The 22888-nt window shown below is 38.3% G+C and overlaps 1 protein-coding gene across 14 annotated transcripts in view; it reads left to right on the forward strand.

Moving 5' to 3' along the window:
- Positions 1-22888, forward strand: part of RALGAPA2 (Ral GTPase activating protein catalytic subunit alpha 2) — a 323293-nt gene that overhangs the window by 100802 nt on the left and 199603 nt on the right. For 7 of the 14 annotated variants that reach the window (XM_023626011.2, XM_023626010.2, XM_070247009.1 and 4 more), the window contains 5 exons: positions 838-986; positions 4422-4533; positions 11231-11468; positions 14554-14718; positions 18197-18337. In XM_023626011.2, coding sequence (XP_023481779.1) covers positions 838-986; positions 4422-4533; positions 11231-11468; positions 14554-14718; positions 18197-18337 — 805 coding nt within the window. The remainder of the gene's footprint in view (positions 1-837; positions 987-4421; positions 4534-11230; positions 11469-14553; positions 14719-18196; positions 18338-22888) is intronic. The other 7 variants (XM_070247008.1, XM_070247007.1, XM_070247006.1 and 4 more) reach the window with 1 other exon arrangement.

Raw genomic sequence — 22888 nt, forward strand, 5'->3', positions numbered from 1 at the left:
TGTCATCTGTGTAAATGGTAAAATATTGTTATTTTACATGCCCCTAAACAGTAACTTACTATATCATAACCTGAATCAGCGCTTCTCACAATCTTCTACAAAAATACCCCTGATGGTAGAGAACAGTGAACTTTATCCGAAAGGTCTGAGGCACAACGTAGAGCAGTTGGTTGTTACCTAAGATTTTTTGAAATGTTTTTATATTAAGAATTCACTTATATTTTATATTCTACTGCATAATATAGTTCTCATATTAAAAATACATGTTCCTGGAAGATGCGCAGTGTTGATCATGTGGCTTTGGCTGTTTCCTGGCGCGCCAGTGCTCCTAGAGGCCCACACCCTTGTTGGGTGGTGCTGGCCTGGCTGTGCTTCCTGTCAGCAAGTTGTTTATGTGCTGGGAGATTCAACAGTAATCAGATAGTTCTTTCTAGCCACTGTCTGACCACAACTCCTCTTCCTCTCCCCTTCTCCCACCCCAAAATTTCTCACCCAGAAGTGGTGATCTTATCTTACCTTTTTTCTCTCTCCCTCCACCCCTTTTTTTTAAGCAATGTCAAAAAGAAGTCCCCAAAAGCTTTTTTGATTCATGGAATTTCTGAAGTTGCAATATAAATAAGTAATAGTAATTTTTTTCTAGGAAAGGTCTTTCAGGTGTCTCAGTATTTTAAGAGGTGAACTAAAAAAAATCTTAAGTATATGTTGGTACCACTTGCCTTAATTGAAATAATGCAAAGGTGACATTGGTAGAGTGAAATTAATATTATCTTTAAGCAAAATTTGTTCAGATTTATATGTTTAATTATGTTTTCTAATGTAAAATTTGTTGATTTTAAGGTGTTTTTGACAAATGCTGCAAATGTTTTTTTGTTGGAACCATGTGCTGAAGTTCCCATGCTCTTGAAAGAACAAGTTGATGCTTGTAAAGCTGTTTTGATTATTTTTAGGCGCATGATAATGGAGCTTACAATGAATAAAAAGACATGGTAAGTTTATTCCAAATTAATTAATATTGTAAAACGGACGTTTCTGTTTTTCAACATAATAATTAAAATGTTAAAGCTTCCATTTATTAAGTGGCTTTATGAAGTTAACAATAAAGTGATGATTAGTCTTTTGTAACAGTTTCTGTGAATTATGAAGAAGGTAAGTGTCCAGTACTTTGATAGTTCATTTATTTTCATTATTGGTTTCAAAACTATTCTTGAATTAAGAGTAAGTAGTCATATTACATAATAGTAGATTTTTCCATTTTAACTATCATCAAACAGTTTTGTGAAAAAGTATAACTGGTGTTTTACAGTATCATTCTTCTGAAGCCCAGGAGAGTTTGTTAATTGCTCCAAAATGCTGTTAACTGATTTTTGTTGCTTCAAAACTTGAAGTTTTAAATTCATTTTGGAAAAATAATTACTTTAAATGATAAATTGTCAAAAGTGGCTAAATAAATAGTGCAGTCAAAAATATAGTGGTGTTAGGGCTGGCCCTGTGGCCAAGTGGTTAAGTTCGCGCGCTCCGCTGCAGGCGGCCCAGTGTTTTGTTGGTTCGAATCCTGGGCCACGGACATGGCACTGCTCATCAAACCACGCTGAGGCAGCGTCCCACATGCCACAACTAGAAGGACCCACAACGAAGAATATACAACTGTGTACTGGGGGGCTTTGGGAGAAAAAGGAAAAAAATAAAATCTTTAAAAAAAATATATAGTAGTGTCATTAAAATATACTTACACAAAGTGTTTTCATTTTCATCCTTCATTTTTGTTTGGTGTTTTTGTGTTTATTATATCCCTAAAGGTAAACAATGCATTAAGTTTTTTCCATGCCCTTCTCCCATAATGAATGTCTTCATATCACTCTGGTTTTGAGGTGTTTTCAGAGGTTCTCGGCAACAGACCAGAGTTCCTCATAGCCACTTTCAAATCCTCTCTTCCTTCATGCATTGGAAAGGCAGCCTCTCTGTTCTGCCTCTAAAATGCCTCTCAAGTCCATCCTTTGCATGCTCCCCCACCCAACCACTCAAGCAGACAAGACGCCCTCACTGCTTGCCCGGCTGTGGTCAACACTCCTCCCAGTGATCTTTGGGCTCGGCTCTCAGTCTGCTGAGGCCACTGCAGACCTGCGCTGGTGGCACACTTCTCTCCTGGAAGTCTTCTGGTCCCCATTACCCAGCTGTGTTCTGGATGCCCTTTCTGGACGTCTCTGCGTCAGCAGTAAAGGTGCTCTGGAAGGATCTCTCTGCAGTTGGTGGTAACCACAGAAATGAGGCAGGACTGAGCTGGCAGGACCTCCGGGGCCATCGAGTGGTTTTCTTTCTCAGTTGAGGGAGGGGAGAGCCTAGAGAATCCTGTCATGCAGAAAGTTCACTAATACGGAAACTACAGTATCAAAATGATTATTTTAAGATGTAAATTTCAATGTCATTCTTTCCCAGATTTTTAAACTTAGCACCATTTGCCAAGAAGCAGTTGTTAAAGCTGGAAATATTACTGTGATGAACAATATGATTTAAGTCAAGTTAAATGTTGCATCAGTAATAGTGAAAGTAATGAAAACTGCTAGTATACTTTCAACTGAAATATGTGCTCCTCAATACCACAGTTATATCAATAGTGTTTTTGATGGCTTTTTTTTTTCTTTGGAACTCTATGAATTCAGCATGCCATTGTATCAGCACTGTTTTGATATTTTTGATAATCTTTTTTTGGGTGAAAATTCTAGGAAATAAAATTAAGCAATTCTTCTCTGTTCTTTAATCAGAAATTTTCAGATAAAAGTATAAAAAAACAAATTATAGAAATAGATGAAAATACTCACCAAAAAATAGTCAGTAGAGCATAGAAAGGGATGTGATCTGTTTCCGTAGCAGATTTTCTTATGTATTTTAGTACCAGACAATCCCTCTATGCCCTCCTCTCTGTCCCTCCCTTCTTCCCTCTAGTAAATAACTACTTAACTTCTGTGAAGATATAGGGTGAACTAGATAGACAAGGTTCCTGCCCTCATGAGATTTCCATCCTCACAGACTGAGAAGTGTAATGAACACAGAAGCAATTTTAGTAGGATTAAGTGCTAAGAACAACGAAGCTGGGGAAGGGGACAGTGTGGAGGGTGGGGGAGTTTTTTTCATCAGGTGTCAGGAAAGGCCTTTCTGAGCAGAGGTCCGAGGGAAGAGGAGGGGAGCCATGGGAGATCTGTGGGAAGAGCATCTTGATAGAAGGAGCAGCAAGTAACCAGCATGGTGTGTTCCAGGCAGGACAAGATGACAGCCCATGTGGCAGAGCAGAAAGAGGGAGGGGGAGAGTGGGAGGGGATGACACGGGGGCAAGCCAGAGCCAGGTTTCTCGGGGCCTTTCAGGTCTCAGGAAGCACACTACTACCTCTCTGTGTGTGCGCCAGAGTGACGCAATCTAATTTATGTTTCCAAAAGACCCCTCTGACTGCCATGTGGATAAGAGACAGTGGGGAAGAGCACGAAGTCTGTGGCCATTGATGATGGTGGCTTTGACCAGGGCTTGTAGCCAGAGAGGTACTGAGAAGTGGTCCTGAAATAGTGATAACTGGTGTGTGAGTGAGTAACAACACCATCTGTGTGAGAAGATGAGGACAAAGTAAAGAATGAAGAGTGCAGGAAAGTCCTGTGCCTCTGCCAACACCAGAACAGCACGTGCGCATCGTTTCATGTGCTCTGATAGGAGTTGTTACACTCTTCGGGCAGTTCTCCTTTGAGGAGGAGTCACAAAAGTCAGCGTTTCACAAAATAGGAAGGAACAAGTTAGAGTCAAAATTGTTAGGAAAGATTTTTCCAAACTAGAGATAATTTTTTACCTTCATTTTCTTCCAGAAGACTCTGGGAATTTCATGACTTTCCAAGCTTCCATAGGTTCAGAAATTAAATTAACCCTGTGTCTTTGTCAGTTATTGCTTTGATCAGGTTTGCATTTTTTGATAGTCAACTTTATTTTCTATCACAAAGATAGATAGGGAGACCTTACAGGTTAATAAAATAATGGATGTGAAAATTAAAGGTTGCTGCGTAAGTTCAAACAGGCACAGCTACTCACTAAGTGTCTTTACGGGACTGGCACCGTTGGAGAAACAATCTTGCCTCCCTTTGTGCAAGGGGAGAAAATCAGGCCAGGATGATACCTGTTTTATCCTGCCTATTGATATGGGCATCAATAGTTGACATATTTTTAGAACTGTTGTAACATAAGGTAGCTTAGAACTGTTGTAACATAAGGTAGCTTGTTTTGATAAATTATAGTATTCATTATGTAATTGGCGTTTGGATTTTTAATACTTTTGAGTAATACACGATTATCAATGTTACTGAATTCTTAAGAGAATTTCTTGTACACATAAATTAAGGTGCTTTGGAGATGTGATTAATAATATGAGCTTTTATTTTGTGTGACCCAGGGAACAGATGTTGCAAATACTACTCAGGATAACAGAAGCTGTCATGCAGAAGCCAAAGGATAAACAAATAAAGGACTTGTTTGCCCAGAGCTTGGCAGGGATACTGTTTAGGGTAAGTCTTTTTTATTAAAACACTGCAAATGCAAGAAATGAATTAGATTTCACAGCAAATTAGTTTGAATCATTGAGAATTTTGAGTAAAATTTAACTAACTTTAAATTTCTAGAAATTTTTCTTCTTTGCTTTGTCCTGAAGGTTCTAATCTATTCCTTACTATTAGCACTGGGCTTCTTTTAGGCTTTCTCACCTCTCTGCCATCTACTTCCTCTTTTGATGTGCTTGAGGTTGGTAGAAATTTGGAAGATGAGAACAGCTGATGGCCTTAGTGGAGGACCAGGTAGATTTGAAGAGGTAAAGGATGAATGGAAGCCTGGGAATGGGAATAAGGTCAGGGAGTGGTTCAGGCTAGAAATAAAAATGCAAGAGCCATTGCTGTGTTGGTCAATTGTGTTTAAAGACTAGGTGCGATCACCTAGGGAAAGAATAGTGCCATAGAGACAAGAAGACCATCTCTATAATTGGTGGAGGAGAGGAGGCAGCCAGAGATGCTGAGAAAGAGTGGCCAGGGAGCTAGGAGGGAAACTACAGGGGCATGTGTCCTGGATGTCTGGAGAAGAGTGTTGGGTAAGAGGAGAACTGCCAGTTGACCATTGGCTTTGACTAGATGTAGATAGTTAATGTTCTAGGGGAATGAGGCTGACTTGGAGTGGATGGAGGAGAAAATGAGAGCTGGGCAGTGGAGGTAGCAAGTATACTCAAGGCTTTGCAAGGGTATTGATGTAGAAGGGAAAAGGGAGCTACCTGGAGTCAGCAGTATGCATGGAGGGCAGAGTTTAAGGTGGGTGGTATTATAGTATGTTTGCTTGCCAGTGGAGATGGTCCAGTGTGAGAGAGAATAGGATAGTGTAGGGGAGAGATAGGAGAACTGCAGAAGTGAAGTCCTGGGTGAGGTGGGGACTGGGCTGGCCTTAGGTAGGAGCAGAGAGCCAAGGAGATGGCTGTGTTTCTTGCATCTCACATGATGAGAAAGGTCAAGAACACAAGTAGTCTGACATTGCCCTAAGGGAGAGAGAAGAGAAGGCAGATGATGAACTAACTGCCTGGGAAGTAAAAGTTTTAAAGGGTCTTGAGGGCAGTAGCCTATTGCAACATTATTCTAGAAAGCACTAATACTTATGGGATGTGTAGAATTTATAAAGCATTTCTGAAAAACAACAGTGTGAAGGGCTCTGGAAAAATGTGACATCCTCACAAACAAAGGCATCAATACCATGGATAGACCTGATTTTGAATAATTTGATTAGGAGAAAGCGTGGTAGATCCTGAGCTGGAAGTGATGCTTGCAGGGAGAAGAAGTTAACTTCCTTCCTCGGTTGACTCAAAGGTGGTTTTGGAGGATATATATTAACAGCATATCTAGAATACAGGTAGGATGTGTAGGTGAAGATGACAAAAAAGGAAATTAGTTCTTTAAAGCTAAATATGCCCATTGTAATATAAGAGAACCCGATTCATATCAATTTTTAATAATTTAATATGATTGAATGATCTTGACTTGATGAAAAATGTATGAGAGGCTGAAGAAATAATTGGCATGCACTCACTTACCTCCTAAATGATATAATCACTTTTACTTTGATTGCCTTGCCTAGTTATTGGGTACATGAAGTGGTCCACCACATCCTTTCATGTTGGTCCAACTTTGCTGTGCTCTTGCCTCGAGGATGGTACTGACCACTTGCTTTGCTCCTCATGTGGACACACAGACACTCTCCTCACTTTGCTCTGACTCTCATGGAGCATCTCACTTTTGGCACCTTCCTGATCTCCCAGTTCTGATGGGACTGGGACTGCCAAGTGACATGGACTGAAGCCAGGCTCAGGATCATTCCTGGGCCTCATTCCGCACCAGTTGCCTGGCCCTGCATCTGTTGTGTGTGTGGGAATTAGAGCGAGAATTTGTTACTGAATTAAGCAAGAATCTATTGTGGAGTTGTGTTTTTTGTTTGTTCGTTTGGTTTTGGGTTTTGGGGGGGACATCCCCCTCATTAATGGAGAAATTTTGTCAGATCTCCCTTGAAGATCAGTTTTGAATCCATGATCAGTGATTTTGATGTCATTGTTATTATTATTATTTTGGCAGTAGTTAGATGGAGCAAGAAGAATGCTTACATTAAGAACTAACCACAAAATAGTGGAGAAAGAATGATCTTTTTTTGGAGGTAGGCAGTTTCTTGGTTCTGATCCCAGATCTGACATTTCCTGACTGTGTGGCCTTGAGCAAATCATGTCACTTTTCTGAGTCTCTGCTCTAATCTGTCACAATCAGGAAAGGGTTCCTTCCTACCTTGCAGGGTTGCCGTAAGAATCAGAGAGGAGTCTTTTGGGATTTATGATCATCTGTTGACCTTCCCAGTCCTTTTGTGAGATCCGAGGAGGGAGAAAAATATGAAAAGTCTAGACAGATCTGCCAGACAATCAAGTGGGCATCATCCTAGTCCTATACTAAAATTAAAATGCGCCGTCTCATCGTTATTCATCTGGTCATGTGGACCATCTACAATTGCCTCTTGATACTTGATTTTTAAAAATTTGAATAAGGAGACTATTAAAGGGGACAGGAAATTTTAAGTTGCCATTAGCCTTTTATTTTTTTCTAATTTTTCCTTTAGTGTTTAGTTTTTTCTCTGTCAGTAGATAACTTGGTTTGGCAAATTTTCTCCAAATGACAGTTGAGTTTTAATTAGTTTTAAGTATTACCAAATAATGATGATTGCCTTAAATGATGTGTTAATCTGTTGTCAGTGCTAAATATGACCTTGTGCTTGAAGCTCTGAAGGTACATCAGAAAACTTGGACTATGGTCCTTCTATTTACAGTCTGAGCCGTTACTTTGAAGTTGTGTAGTCCCCTAACATGTCGAGTAGAGAAAGGCAGAAGGTGGCTGGTTAGGAAAGGTATATAAGAAAAGGAGCAATTTACAAGTGAAGCTGTTCTTTTAATACAGCTTGTGTGCCAAGATGTATTTGATAAAACAGGAATTTCAGTGCTGAAGGAACCTTGGGGATACTTTTGCTCAGCTTTTTATTTTTAACGAGAAATATGACTCCAGAAAAGTCAAGTAAATTGCCAAGGTCACAAACCAAGTTAGTGACAGAACCGAGTCTTGGTGCTCTCTCTTTCCCTGTTCCTCTTAGAAAAGGGTAACTTATTAAAGGGATGTCCAAAGGTGCTGCCCGTCACCCGCTGACTGTATTTCATGGTTTTGCTCTGTATGGAAGTATTGTTAGTTGTGAATAATGATGATCATTCCACAGGTCAGTGTACATGTTTTTAAGGTTAGCTAAGATGAATTTTATAAGCTGAAGGAAGTCATCGTTCTGTCCTTGTTTTATGATTAGTCAATAAAGTGAAGCCAATGCAAGATTCCCAATACAGGTATCTTCCCCCACCAAAGCATGTGCCTTTAAACCTGTAGCCAGTTCTATAACCAGATGTGAGGCTGAGTCCCGGTAACGTTGCCAGTCTCTACTTTCTCCTCTTACTCTGCTAAGATAATATTTTTATCTACTATTTATTAATTTTATTGTATGTATGTACTTTATGGTAATGGCCTCAAACTCATTTTGAAAATAGGAGTGTAAAAAGGAATACACAGAAGCTGGCATTTTAGTCATAATAAAAGTATATAGTAAAATATTAATAAATGATAAAATTATTTTAATGTTTTATTTTGTATTGTCTTTAATTTTTTAAAAAATTCATTCACCTTAGAATCAGATTTTAAGTCTGAGTGTTTAAAACCTTGTTTTCAATGTACTCAAGTATTTTAGCTCAACTTTAACATTTTTATCCCTTTAAAAAGTGTAGTAAACATGATTTTGAAGAATCTTTTCGGACACTATAACTCCTCAGCTGAGGGAAACAACAGAAAGAATAAACAAATGGGACTTTATCAGAATAAAGAGCTTCTTCAAGGCAAGGGAAAACAGGATTGAAACAAAAAAACAGCCCACTAATTGGGAAAAAATATTTACAAGCTACTTATCCGACAAAGGGTTAATCTCCATAATATACAAAGAACTCACACAGCTTAACAACAAAAAAACAAACAACCCGATCAAAAAATGGGCAGAGGACATAAACAGACATTTCTCCAAAGAATATATAAGTATGGCCAATAGACACATGAAAAGATGCTCATCATCACTAATCATCAAAATGCAAATCAAAACTACACTAAGATATCACCTTTACAATGACAATAATAACTGAAACAAATAGTAACAAATGTTGGAGAGGTTGTGGAGAAAAAGGAACCCTCATACACTGTTGGTGGGAATGCAAACTAGTGCAGCCACTATGGAAAACAGTATGGAGATTTCTCAAAAAGTTAAAAATAGAAATACCCTATGACCCAGCCATCCCACTACTGGGTATCTATCCTAAGAACCTGAAATCAGCAATCCCAAGAGTCCCATGCACCCCTCTGTTCATTGCAGCATTATTTACAATAGCCAAGACATGGAACCAACCTAAATGCCCAGAAACTGATGATTGGATAAAGAAGATATGGTATATGTACACAATGGAATACTACTCAGCCATAAAAAGGACCAAATTGTTCCATTCGCATCCACATGGATGGACCTTGAGGGTATTATGTTAAGCGAAATAAGCCAGACAGAGAAAGACGAACTCTATATGACTCCACCTATAGGTGGAAGTTAACATATAGACAAGGAGAACTGATTGGTGGTTACCAGGGAAAAGGGGGGTTGGGGGGAGGGCACAAAGGGTGAAGTGGTGTACCCACAACATGACTAACAAAAATGTACAACTGAAATCTCACAAGGTTGTAATCTATCATAACCTTAATAAAAAAAAAAAGTGTAGTAAACATGATTTTGAAACATAGAGGACAGGTACATTACAAAAGGGTCACTTTAAATATGATTTTTCAAGTGGTTAGAACAGGCCTGCCTAATTATAGACTGCTTTCTGTTTCTCATAGTTTTCCTGTGTCTATGTTAAAGAACAATTTCTCTCTTAATTAAAAAGCAAATTCATCCGTAACCCGTGCACAGTACAACCCCCGAAGACAGTGGGACCCAGTTTGCATCTGGGTTGACCAGAAATATTTGCAAGTTGGCACTTTAAGAAGTACATTTAGCTCTGACAACAGATCAGGAAAGTTACACAGACTTTGGATATAAAGATTCCCTCTACTGAGATTGGGCAGGGATCTGAGGCTCATCTGAGATGGACTTGGCATTTCTTTCAAGGGAGACACATTTTGATTTGAATTTTGAAGTATTTGGAATATTTTGGGAGAGGTAAGGAACTGGGCAATTTCAAGGTAAGGAAATATCTGGAATATATGCGTAATGGACCACACATGTGACCAGTTGTAGTGCTGTGGACCATAAGGCTAGAGGAGGGACACAGAGAAGTGAACAGACTCCTAAGGAAAGGAGTGATAAGTGCTCTGAGGGGAACATGCAGAGAGCTGTGGGAACTGAAGGCTACTTACTGGAGGCTGGGATTGAGGTGGCAGTCAGGGACACCTTGGAGGAAGTAATGTCCAAGTTATGACCTGAAGAATGAGTGGGAATTAAAGAGGCAAAAAGGAGGGAAGAGAGGGAAGGAAGAGTATTTGCAAAAACCAGGAGCAAGACACCAGGTCGAGGAATTGGATGCATCTCAATGGAAGAAATCAGATTCTTTTTACTATTATGCTGTATTACAGCTGCTTGCAGAACATCCAAGTAGAGCTATTGAGTAAGCAGATAGGTAGGTCAGGAAACCAGCAAAGAGGCGTGGGCTGAACATGGAGATTCAGAAGTCAGCGCTATACAGATGGTAACTGGAGTCATTAGAATGGAGACCAAAATTCAGGCAGAAGGTGGGGTGGGTAGGAAGGGAGAAAGCCAGAGCAGTCAGTTGACTGGGAGGTGAGGAAGTGCAGATGGAGGGAGTGCAGAAAAGTCTTTCAAGAAATTTGGCTTTGAAATGCGAAGCAGAAGGACTCTGCTAGAGGGGGGAATCTGGGTTCAAGGGAACCTTTTTTTTTAAGATGAGGAAGAACTGGAGCATGTTTAAATGCGGATGGCGAGGAACTGGGCGAGTAGGATAGATTGGAGATAAAGGAGAAGTGTGGTTAATAGAAACACAGAGACTGTGAAGGAGAGGGCCAAAGCAGAGGTGGGGACAAGGATAGAAGAGCAGGAGACTGTCTTTGCTTACACCCTCCACATGGAGAAGAAGCTGGGCGAAAAAATGAGTCTTGTGGGCAGAGGTTCAGGACATTCTTGTTTAATGGGTTCTATTTTCTCTGAAGTCTGCAGCGACTTCATCTGCTAAATGTCAGAGAGGAGTTGGTGGGGTTGGAGGTTTACATGTAGGAGAGAAGGTTTGAAGTAGCCAATGTGGAGAGTGAGGGAAAGAGCTGTCTCAGGAGACAATAGTTGTACAGAGAGCATCATCTTCTCCCCACTTATGGCCAGGACCAGCCATAGACACTAGAATAATTTTGAATCGGTAGCTTGTTCATAAAGATAACTAATTTCACAGTAGCTCAAATCCTGATTACAGTTGATCAAATGAATTTTGAGAAATTAAAAAAAAATCCAAAAGCACTTTTTGTTTTAAAATTCATTTTATTATTAGTAATTTAAAGTATCTTGTTGAAGATTATACTTCTTCCAATTGAAGATGATTGAATTCTCTTCTTGGTTGGTTGGTTTTAGACGCTCCTTGTGGCTTGGATCCGGGCAAACCTCTGTGTGTACATTTCTCGAGAGCTCTGGGATGACTTTCTTGGTGTGCTGTCCTCCCTCACGGAATGGGAGGAACTCATAAACGAGTGGGCCAACATCATGGACTCCTTGACAGCAGTGCTTGCGAGAACCGTTTATGGAGTTGAGATGACAAACCTACCTCTGGACAAATTAAGTGAACAAAAGGAAAAGAAGCAACGAGGCAAAGGTATTTCCATTCTTACAGGGAAACACTAGATGTCTGAGACTGTGGAGGAGTGTGTATTTACACGTCAGCAATTATTACATGAATTTTCACAATAAACTGAACTAGCCATAGACAGTGTCTTTTTAATGGTGGCATTAGATTGTGTCTCATAGCACTCTGTCCCCTTAATGAGGATGATGAATTTATAGAGAGGCTGTGGAAGGAGGAGGAGGATGAAGGGGAGCAGTAGCAGTGGTAGTAGTAGTAGTAATAACAGTAATAATAGTGGCTACTGCCGTGTATATGTTGTCACTCTTCACCCTCCTGGTAACCTCTGAAGTAGACACTACTATTCCCACATCACAGACAAAGAAACTGAAGTACAGAGAGTCCACAGTGATTGACTCATTCAAGGTCACATAACGAAGAAGTGGTGAAGCCAGAAGGGCAAGTCCAACTCAAGACGCCACACCATTAAAGATGTATTCTCTGCTTCCCTAGGAAAGGTGGAAAAATTCTGAATGCTTCAGATGGAAGTTGTTTTAGTTTTGTTGTGTTTCTGGGTAAAAGTTGTTTTGAGACCTGGAGTCAGATCAAGGTGAGGAACATCAGTGGTGTCTGTTGGGGATGACAGTTTGGCAGCCTCTGTCTTCATTACTGTTTTTAAGGCTATGACGCAGTTCTTGGATTAATTCCGTTGTACTCAAACTTACTGTGTAAAGGTTTTGAGACAACTCATAGAAAAACATATAATACAATAGATAAAATACATAAGGACATTGGGGCAAAATGAAAGGGGCTGGAACAACAGGCATGATTAAAATGCCAAAATGCGTGCCGAAGAGCCTCATGTGGTTGCTGGAGAGGTGGGAAGAGGACAGCCTTGGATTTGACTCTGATCTTCACAGGATTACTTCAGAGAATCATCGAGTACAAAAGGTAAAACCAATCCACTTGCTTAGGTGATACATAGCTTTTCCTGGTCCTAAGACGTAGGGGGAATCTCCTCCAAAGACTCAAAAAGAGTACATTGCTTGCTAGGGCAGACTACAGCCTCAATAATAGCCTTATTATAGATTGTCAGTTAGCTGTTACCATGTGACAGATTACTTCAAAACATAATGGCTTAAAATAACCCTGTATGTAGGTCATGATTTTTTGAGTTGACAGTTTGGGTTGGGCTTAGTTGGGCAGTTCTTCTGCTGGATTCACTCCTGTTTTTGCAGTCAACGAGGCTGTGAGATAGTCAGCTAGGCAGCTCTCCTTCTAGGGGTTGGCTAGCTGTCAGCTGGGACAGTGGGGGTGACTGGGCCTTATATCTTTCATCACCCAGCAGGCTAGCTCAGACTGTTCACATGATGGTTTAGGGTTCCAGGAGCAGCAAGAGGGCAAGCCCAAATTTTCAAGTGCATTTCAAAACTCTACTTGCTCAGTTTTGCTTCCAAAGTAAGTCATGCTCTGAAGCCCAGATTCAGTGTGGGAGAGGACAACAGAGGATGTTGATATGGGGAGGTGTGAACCAATTACAGTGATTAATTAACCATAGAGAAATGTAATTAACATGACTGATTCTTAAAATACCCTCATTGCAGTCTGTGAGTGCCTTGCCAAAGAACCAGTTGATAAAAACAAGTTAGGAAGAAGCTAAAACAAAGTAGTTTAAGTCCATGGCATTCCAGTGGAACATTTTAATCCCAGTTTAGATTTAGACTGTTTAATGCAGTGACTTTCTAACATATTTTAGCAGCAGATCCTTTTTTCTCCCCAGTTGAAGCTGTACAGAGCCCCTTCCTAAAAAAATATATTAGTCTGGAGATTTGGGATTGAAGTAGGGACAGGGAGCCAAGAACCTGGGCCCTTGGCCTCTCTGTTGTGTCCTCTACAGCAGCTCTGAGGTCCTCTGTGTAAACCCAGAGCCTAAGAGAATCAAGATGGTTCCAGCCAGGAACTTGGCTCTAAGACTGTGGTTCTCAGCCCGAAGGAGAGTCTACCTGACTAGGGGCACCCTTCAGGATGGAGGGTAGTTGCTAAGACAACCATCCCCAGAGTTAAGGACCTTCTCAAATTAAATGCATATCTTGCCTCCTGAAATTCTTGTAATCTACCCTGCCCCTCAGCCCCCGCAATGTTCTCTTCACTCTCACTGTGTGAACACAGATTCATGGGAAGAGATAGGCTCGTCTTAGGAGGTAAACAACTTTAAAAACACTATTTTCAGAATGATACAGGACAAATTTAATTATTTAATTAATGGCTATGGTAAATATTTTTGATTGATTTATTATATTGCTGTATTATAAAAATGGATTTAAATAGCCATTGTAGAAATACTTGCCTTCTAAGCACTGGACACGTGGAAACAAAATATACTCTTGAGGAGCCTGGGTGTAAAAACAAGCCACAGGTGGCAGCCACCAGCCACATCACACCTGTGCAGAGGTCTCTACATGACTCATTCTCTTTTCTCCTATATTTCTTTTGGATCCTTGACCACTCATTTGAACTAAGTGACCAGAGCAATATGACAGGAAAGAGGAGAATTTGAATTGCAGAGCTGCAATATTTTATTGTTTTGGAGCTTCACTAAAATAAAATTTTTTATTGTTTGAAGATTTTCATTGTCCTTGCTCAATCGACTGACTCTAGTTAGAGTTTATAAGCATAAACTCCTTTTGGGGATTTATGAAAAGGTTGACGTCTACAGGATGGAACACTATTCAAAATCAGGCTCTCTAATTTTCTGGTCTATAAAAGTAGTTTTTGGAGTGTCCTGGGAGCAGTGGTGTGACTTCATTTGACATTGTTTTTCTGTTGAGAAAGGTTTATTAATATGTTTTTTTTTGTATATTGGAGTACTATGAAGAGATGATAATTTTCATGAGACTATTGAAGATGCTTGAAAAATACTTTGGCAACAGGAATTTTTAGATTAGCAATATATGAATAACTTCCTAAATTGCAGTATAAGGAAGCGGTACCTAATTTGCAACAAGAGAACCTGCTGGTTATATATAATTGTATGTGTGAAATTTGCTGAGCAACATAGGCTATGAAATGAATAATAATTCAGCCTTTAGATTATTTTTCTTGCCTTATTTTTTATCAGGCTGTGTTCTGGATTCTCAGAAAGGAACCACTGTGGGGAGATCCTTTTCTCTCAGCTGGCGGAGCCACCCAGATGTGACGGAGCCAATGCGGTTTAGGAGTGCCACCACATCAGGGGCGCCAGGAGTCGAGAAAGCAAGAAATATTGTTCGCCAAAAAGCAACTGGTAAACATTTATTTAAATATTTCTCAAAGGTCTAGTTGCTATCTAAATGGATTTGTAGGAATAAAATATTTTAAAAGTTTTAAAATTCCACTCAGAACTTAAATACTAGACTTTTTATTAAATGAGATATCTTTATATCTTTTTAACTTTCTATCCTGGTTACTTTTCAAATTGTTTTTTTGATGCTTATTTCTAAATTCTTCATTGTGAAAAAGAACTTGAGATGTTAATATTGAGTGAAATATTTGTGCAAAAGAGACAAAATAGATTTTTTGCTTGAACCTTGAAGAAAATAGATTCATAGTAATCACACAAGTAGTTGTGTTATTATTGTTGTTAAACAATATTAATCTTAAGAGAGAGAAGCAACTTGTTCCAGCAAAGAAAAGGAGAATAATGTACTTAGTTTTCAGGACTGGACAGAGACATTTAACTTTTTTGCTTCTTTGGAAAATTGAGCTTTACATGCCTGTAGATGACGTTACAGTCTGTTAGAATTAACAGGGACTCGACCAAGAACCCCCAGTTAATCAAACTGCTTTGCTGTACTTTACCCTTAAGACAAAAAGAAATCTGTCAAAAGTAGGCCTATATCCAATATTTAATAAGAACAAATAAAGGCCCTTCCCCACCCCCGCACCGTGACTTTGAGGCTGTAACTCAAGTTTAAAACAAATGTGTCTCAGTTTCCTGTCGTTATTCACATCAGTAGTACCATGCAATTGTCATTGATACTCAGCTTGTTGACTGCAGAGAGTCACCATATCCTCTGGTCCTAAATCAAAGAGTTATTTATACTCAACATATTCTACAGTGCTTAGTAAAGGCTTAATACAGATGTCTTAGAATCTTCTTGGAGTTTTTATGAAAGTGTATTGTACCGTAGTCCAAACTGTCTCAGGCTTTTTTGCCTGTAGCTGTAGCTTTTATTGGTAATTATCACCTTATTTACACACGCCTCCTATTCTACTTCTGCTTTCCTTTGTCCTCTCCCTTGAGGAGAGATCCAATTCCCAATAACAGACAGTTTTAGGGGAGGCTTATTCACTGATTTCCTTTCTCATCCCAACTCCTAAGAACTCCTTTTTTCCATCACTGGATACTTGAAAGGGATCAGAACAGAAGTTTGTGACAAAGATGGCATCATGCCTGAGCTGCCCAGACTTCTCCTGCCCCTCATAACCCTTGAATTACAATGATAATAAAAGTGATGGTTCAAAACACTCCTTAAAACTTTATTCTCACATTTTAATGAGCAGCAAATTATTGTATATTGCATGTTCCATACGCCACTACTTGGCCAAAACACAGCCATAGAAGAGACCACATCTTAGTTTTTCAACAAGTATTTTAGACCAATGGTATGGTAGAGGCACTGATATGTTTTAGAAAATCCTCAAGACATTTGTGTCAGTGAGGTTCTGTTTATCAGTGTTCTAAGTTGTCTGAAAAGCTATGGTATTGCAAAAATAAGAACTTTTATAAAATCATGTAAAGGCATTTGTAGGGTATGTCACTTAAAAACCATAAACCTAGCCTTTGTAGGATTAATTAAAATAAAAACACTTGGAACCAAAGCCTTTAAAAGATAATGAAGATGAGAACTGTTGAGTTGGACAGATGTATTACCTTCATGGATTTTACACATACATCTATATGGTTACGTATGTATGTATTTTTTATTTTATTTTAGATTCTTTAAAATTATAAAATATTATGAATCTTTGTTGCCTGTGAAAACAGTAGTCTTTGAAGATTTTATTATATCATGCTGTTTTATAAATTAATCTATATAGACTAAATATTGGTGATTTTACTCAGTTCTGTTATTTTTACGTTGTATAATAATTCACCTTTTCATCTTTTAAAAAGGCCCAGAACATTTTCATGGTAGATTTTGATTTGTGTAGAGGCCACCTTTTAATGAGAGAAGAGCAGCTCATGAAGAAGTTAGTTTTTGCTACTTTTAACATTAAAATATTTATGACGGAAGACCCATTTGAAAGTGACTTTTTTTTCCTAACCCAGGAAGAGAATAATTTAAGATTATTATACTATGATATGCCCCACGGTCTACGTTTAAGTTGAGAAAATGTCAGTGATGGTGGCAAGAGGGAAATGTAAACTAAGGAATTGCAGAGTCGGGAAATGACTGTTCATTTAACAGAGGATGCAGTAGTTTGCAATTTAAACGGACTGGCAAGGAGAGTCTTACAGAATTATAAAGTAAAAGTTTGTTCCTGAATGTGAATGATGCTCCAATTTTAGATGTCTAAAATGAGTGGTTAAAGCAAATCAATTTCCACACAAAATAATTATATTTTATTATTCCTAAAATACCCAGTGATCAATTTTGGAAAAATGCACAGTTGTTTGATTTGTAAGAAGAAAATTTTTTAAAACAACACTCAAGTGAAATATCTCTGACATTGAGAGATGAACAAATCTTCTAGGAAGTTTGAAATAAGTCATTTTGACATTTACAGGGAAGTTGTTTTCACTTAAATATTATTAGATCTGTGAATTATATTGTAACACCTTGCAGATAGTCCTTTAGAGCTGGAAATTCTGATAGCTAAAGTTTGGGGGAAAAGACAGGAAAGTAAAAACTTTATTTCACTTTTTGTAAATGTGTCACTACCATTTGTAGTTCTATTTCATTAATGTTCAATAAAACCAGGTAAAAATAATAAAACAGCAGGTAATAATAAAACAGTATATTTTTGTTTTAAAGACAAAACTGATTTTACTGATGGTGGTTTCATATATATGAGGCATATTCTCTTCCTGTGTCCCTCCGTTTTCCCAAATGATCATTTGACTAATGGTATATAATAAACTTAAGAACATCATAAAGTTCATGCTAAGAAATTATGGATTTATTAAGCATGAAATGTAATATAGAAGGATGGATTTCATGAAGATTTTTACTTTTTTTCTAGATACAAAATCATTTAATGTTCAACTTGACTTTTATGTGTTCTCGAGCTTTTAGGATATTTAGTTTACTAAATGATTTGCTTTTGAATACAGTCAGCTCTCAGCAAACCAATTTTTGAATCATTTATGATTTATAGAACAATTTTAATCTTAGGCTAGATTTCCCTCTCTCACTGTGGTCATTTTGTTTGTGTCCTTTAGGAAGAGAGAACTAATTATAAGTTCTGTCCAAACAAACTAGCAACTCAAATGTGAATCTGATACACAGTAGAAAAAAAAGAAAAGACTAAACCAATAAAGCATTCTAAAATAAGATTATCAGTGAATTATCCGTTCTCCCATGTCATCAGAATGACTGAAAGTTGGCTGTATTTAGAGACAATGATTAAATACAGTGCTCTGTACTGACGGCCCTTAAAGTTTAAAGTGACCTTCTTTAAATATGTAAGGAGAACCCAGAAAAATAATTATAATAAAACAAGAAGTGAAAGATCCTGATGTTCTTCTGACGTAATTATTACTTTATCTTTCCTGGAAGCTAAGCGAAGCCAGTCTATCAGCAACTGTGTTCACCTTTCTGAGGCTTTGCCTGCCACTAAAAGCGTCCCGCTCCTCCTTCACACCGTGAGCGCTCTCTTCCCTGGTCTCTCTTACTCCTCTTGTTCTCACAGGCTGTCAGGTACTGTAATGCTGTCTCATTTGTCCCTCAATGTCCCTGGGCTTCTCATGCTTGCCTCTGGGCCTTGCTTCCTTTGTTAATGTGCCCACATCACGCATGCGTGCCTGGCCATTGCACTTTGCATTTATTTTCAGTGAATATTAATAATTGTTTTTTATGTAGTTAGATGTTTAACAGCAATTGAAGTGTCAAGAAAAATTTCTGTAACACGGCTGGTCTTTGCGTTCCCAGTTAAGAGAGCTAGAGGAGTTTTTGGCCCTTCGTTTATTTATTTATTTATTTATTTATTTATTTTATTAAGATTATGATAGATTACAACCTTGTGAGCTTTCAGTTGTACATTATTGTTAGTAATGTTGTGGGTACACCACTTCACCCTTTGTGCCCTCCCCCCAACCCCCCTTTTCCCTGGTAACCACCGATCGGTTCTCCATGTCTATATGTTAACTTCCACCTATAAGTGGGGTCATATAGAGTTCGTCTTTCTCTGTCTGTCTTATTTCGCTTAACATAATACCCTCAAGGTCCATCCATGTTGATGCGAATGGAACAATTTGGTCCTTTTTTATGGCTGAGTAGTATTCCATTGTGTATATATACCATATCTTCTTTATCCAGTCGTCATGGCCCTTCATTTTTAATAGGGGAAAACAGTGATGCCTGCCTCAGTGTGCCTTCTATGCAGTGTCTAGAATGGAAGGGAATTTTCATGAAGTTTTACACAAGTTTTGAGCATGTCAATGTTAGAATGCTTGCTGTGCCCCTCAAATGAATAAACTGGAAAAATTATGCAGGCAAGGCTGCCTTGGAGTTAATAAATCATAATGGTGTAAAAGTAATGATCAGTTTATGTAGATTCATACTGATTATTGAGATTTGAGTTAAAAATGCAAAAAAGTGCTAATTTTCAAAACAAAGAAACATTGTTTCTGGGCTTCAGCCACTTAAAATTGAGTTTAGCTACATGTGGTTTACACAGTACATTTCCTGGTTTATTAAGATATGATAGCACCAAAAGTGATTTTTGGCATAGAGACCTCAATAAAAGAATTTATTTTGCTCTACAGTGAATAATTAGGTCTATGTCTACTTATTTTTCAGTGATTCCAAGATGAGCTGAATCTTCTTACTAAAGAGGGAAATATTTTCATGTCTTTTTTATTTTCAGAAAGATGACATTATAGATTAGTATTTGTTTATTGTGGCTTTCTGTAGCACCATCATCATATTGTGGTTTAGCAAAGCCAAATTAAAGCTTAATTTTCCAGATAAGTATGTAAAATATCATATTATTGAACTTACAGAATATGGGGGAAGAAGTTAGTTTTATTGAGACTGAGGACTGTGTTTCTTAGAAAACTCATTTTCTCTACTCACTACCAAAGGTGGAAAATAATAGGAATGGTACATGGGAAGATGATCACCAGTCGGTTAAATTACTGGTGACCCTCAACTACTTGATAATTTGGTTTGCAAAAAAAAAAAAATAAAACTACTGTCTAGAGATGATTAATAAATTATTTAAAATAGTTTTACTTTCTATTTGGCTGATATATACCCAAAAGGAATTTTTTTTTCATGGTGAAAAGTTTTCTTTTTTCACAGTCCATTTTTTTCCCCATATTGTTTCATTTAAGTGTTTTACTAGTTTATCCAGAATGTGTTCTCACAAGAAATCTCCTCCTGTTAGTAATCTCATTTTGGAAACTTTTTTCTCATTCAATATTGTATTTTAGTTTACTCAGAGTCTTGATTCCCATATATATGTACACAGTTCCAAAGAAGTTGAATATGATTTAAAGCAGTGGTTCTCAACTGGGAATGAGTTTGCCCCCAAAGGAACATTTGGCAATGTCTAGAGACATTTTTGCTTTTCACAACTGGAGCAGGGCCACTGACACCAGTGGCTGGAAGCCAGGGATGCTGCTAAATATCCTACAATGCACAGGACAGCCCCCACCACAAAGAATTGTCTAACCCAACATATCAATAGTGCTGAGGTTGAGAGACCCTGATTTAGAGTGAAATGTAGCAGGCCATGCTGGGTCTGTGTTTTCCTGTCTTTGCCATCCCTATTCCTGGTTTTATAGTGCAAAGGATAAAGGGACTTGGTGGTATATGACTTTGAGAACAATCTGCTGTTCTATCTGTTTCCTCTGACAGCTACAGTAGCGAGCTCCTCCTTAGTCTGATGCCATTTGTTCTTTACTATTAAAAGGATGCCATTGTCATTTGTGCCTGTCCTATCAAGAGATTTGGCCAAGAGCAAAGCATATCAGTCCTCAGTTTTAGATGATAAATTCTTCACTGGTTGAGGCACTAGAGTATTAAATTTGTGCTCCAATTTAAATCCTAGAGTGTTGGCATACCTGGCTAACCTGTTGCTAAGTATGGGTATAGATGGGTGTACATCCACCTGTACGTAATAAGCAGACTCTTTTAATGTTGACTTTCTGGTTACAAGTTCTTTACTATAAAGATGATTGTAATTTTCTTTTCATTTGTTAACATTTCTTGTTTTTGTTTGTAATCTATATGACTAATCAACCAACCAAAATTGTTTTAATAATGTAAACAATAGAGAATTACTTACCTTCACCTGCTATCGTATGTTGTTCTGATCCCTTTGGGACTCTTCATTTGGTGGCAGCAGAATTTTGGGAAAGTCACACCACCTGTATTCCATTAATGGGAAGAGCTACATAAACATGCACATGGGAGGCAGAACTGGCACTTTCAGTGATTTCTCTTTTTCTCCTTTGTGAGAACAGTTCTTTACAGCTGTTTTGCAGTTTTAACTGCTTTTACCTTGGGACATTTATCAGTCTGTAGTGTTTACAGGCTATGCAGATGGTAGATTTTATTTTTCTTTTAGGAATATTGTAAAAGTAGTAATTAGAGGACCAGTGATCTTCTCTCTTCCTGCAAGAGACTTAATGGGACCTAACGGAAAGCCTCACTTAGCTTTCTCTGCCTCTCATTCTCCACCTTCCAGGCAGTTGCTGATTGTCAGGACCTGGCTGTTGTCAGGGTCTGGGCTGATTCACCTTTGGACCTGTGGGAAACCTTAAGATGTTGAGTTGATTTTCATCTCTGGCACTTTGTATAGGGTCAAGTTGGTGCCATGCACAATGCTTTAAAAGTTAGGAAATTATACTATTAACTTCGCTTGTGCAACCTTGTGTGAGGCGTAAATGAACCCAGAACTTTGGTAATTGAAGAGTGAGTCTCCCTCCATTTAGATTAAGGAAACCTTAGATTAAAGAGTGAAATTGCTTTGAAAAATAGTGAGACATATGGAATAAACAGAATTTTCTGAAGAGTTTACACACTTAATTTAATTTAATCATATGGATTCTTCTCTCAGTGGGGAAAAAATGAAATTGAGTAATCCTTATTTGATCATTTTTCTGGGGTTTTGAATGGAGCTTTAGAAAGCAATGATTTAGTAATGGTGTTGTGTAATTTATACTATCAAGAAGCTAGAAAGGTAGTGCTTTTAAAATTTGAATTATTGGGTTTGCTATGCTTGAGAGAAAGTGAATGATTTGATGAATCTGAGATAGAATTTAGCCCTCTGAAGTGATTCAAACAGAAATTGTATGATATTCAAAACAGAGAGTGCCTTAGACCTTCCAGAATTTATAATGTAATTTTTATATAACTTAGATTGTTGTTTTTCTGTTTTGAATATCAGATAATCCTGTATCTTAATATTTGCATAATATTGTTAAAATGGTTTTAATTTGTTATGAAAGAGTAATGGCTACAGCTGACACTGTAGGCTGGGAGCAGCTTTAACATTAATTGCTTTCTTAAGAAATAAAAAGCCAGCAGAGGGAGCTCAAGAACTGTTTAAAAAATAGGGAGACCGAAAAGAAAATGTTTTTGGTATTTGTTCATTTACACAAATCATATATTGAGTATATACTTAGTACAAAGTGTGAGAGAAGGCCAAGAAATGTACACTTACCAATCAGGAAATTGTGTTTAAATTGTGGGGTAAGGAGAATTTAAAATTCTTTTTTCACACTGTGTCACATAACAGTCAACTGCAGAAGAGGCTCAGGGCATTGGTAGCACAACAGCCCTAGCAGCACACTTGACACACTGACTCTCCCCTTCCTTTCTCCCCCTCATCATGGATCCTCCCGCTCTCACCACTTCCAGTGAGTTCTACAAGCTTGGACTTTCTCCATGTAAGTCCCTACCAACAGTTTTACAAAAACAAAGGCTTAGAGCTACGTCAGGCCAGCCTGTTGGGAAGGCAGACCAGCTGGTGGTGGCAGGCTCTTCGTCCGTCTGTTGTGTTGAGGGCCAGTGGGGACACTCGAATTTAGAAGCCATGATGCTGTGGCTGTATTGCATCCCGCCAGATGGCAATGTTCTTTATCTTTAAAAAGATGCTGCCAGTGTTGGCTCAGCTCTTATTTGTTTCTGCTCATAGCCCAGAAACCAATATCTAACGGTTTTTGGCATGAAGTTGAAGTGAATAAAGCCCACTCTTCCCACTGTCCATAAAAACTGACACTTGCCAATTATTTTCAGGGA

The sequence above is a fragment of the Equus caballus genome, chromosome 22 (genome assembly GCF_041296265.1).
Source record: "Equus caballus isolate H_3958 breed thoroughbred chromosome 22, TB-T2T, whole genome shotgun sequence".
NCBI classification, from domain to species: Eukaryota; Metazoa; Chordata; class Mammalia; order Perissodactyla; family Equidae; genus Equus; species Equus caballus.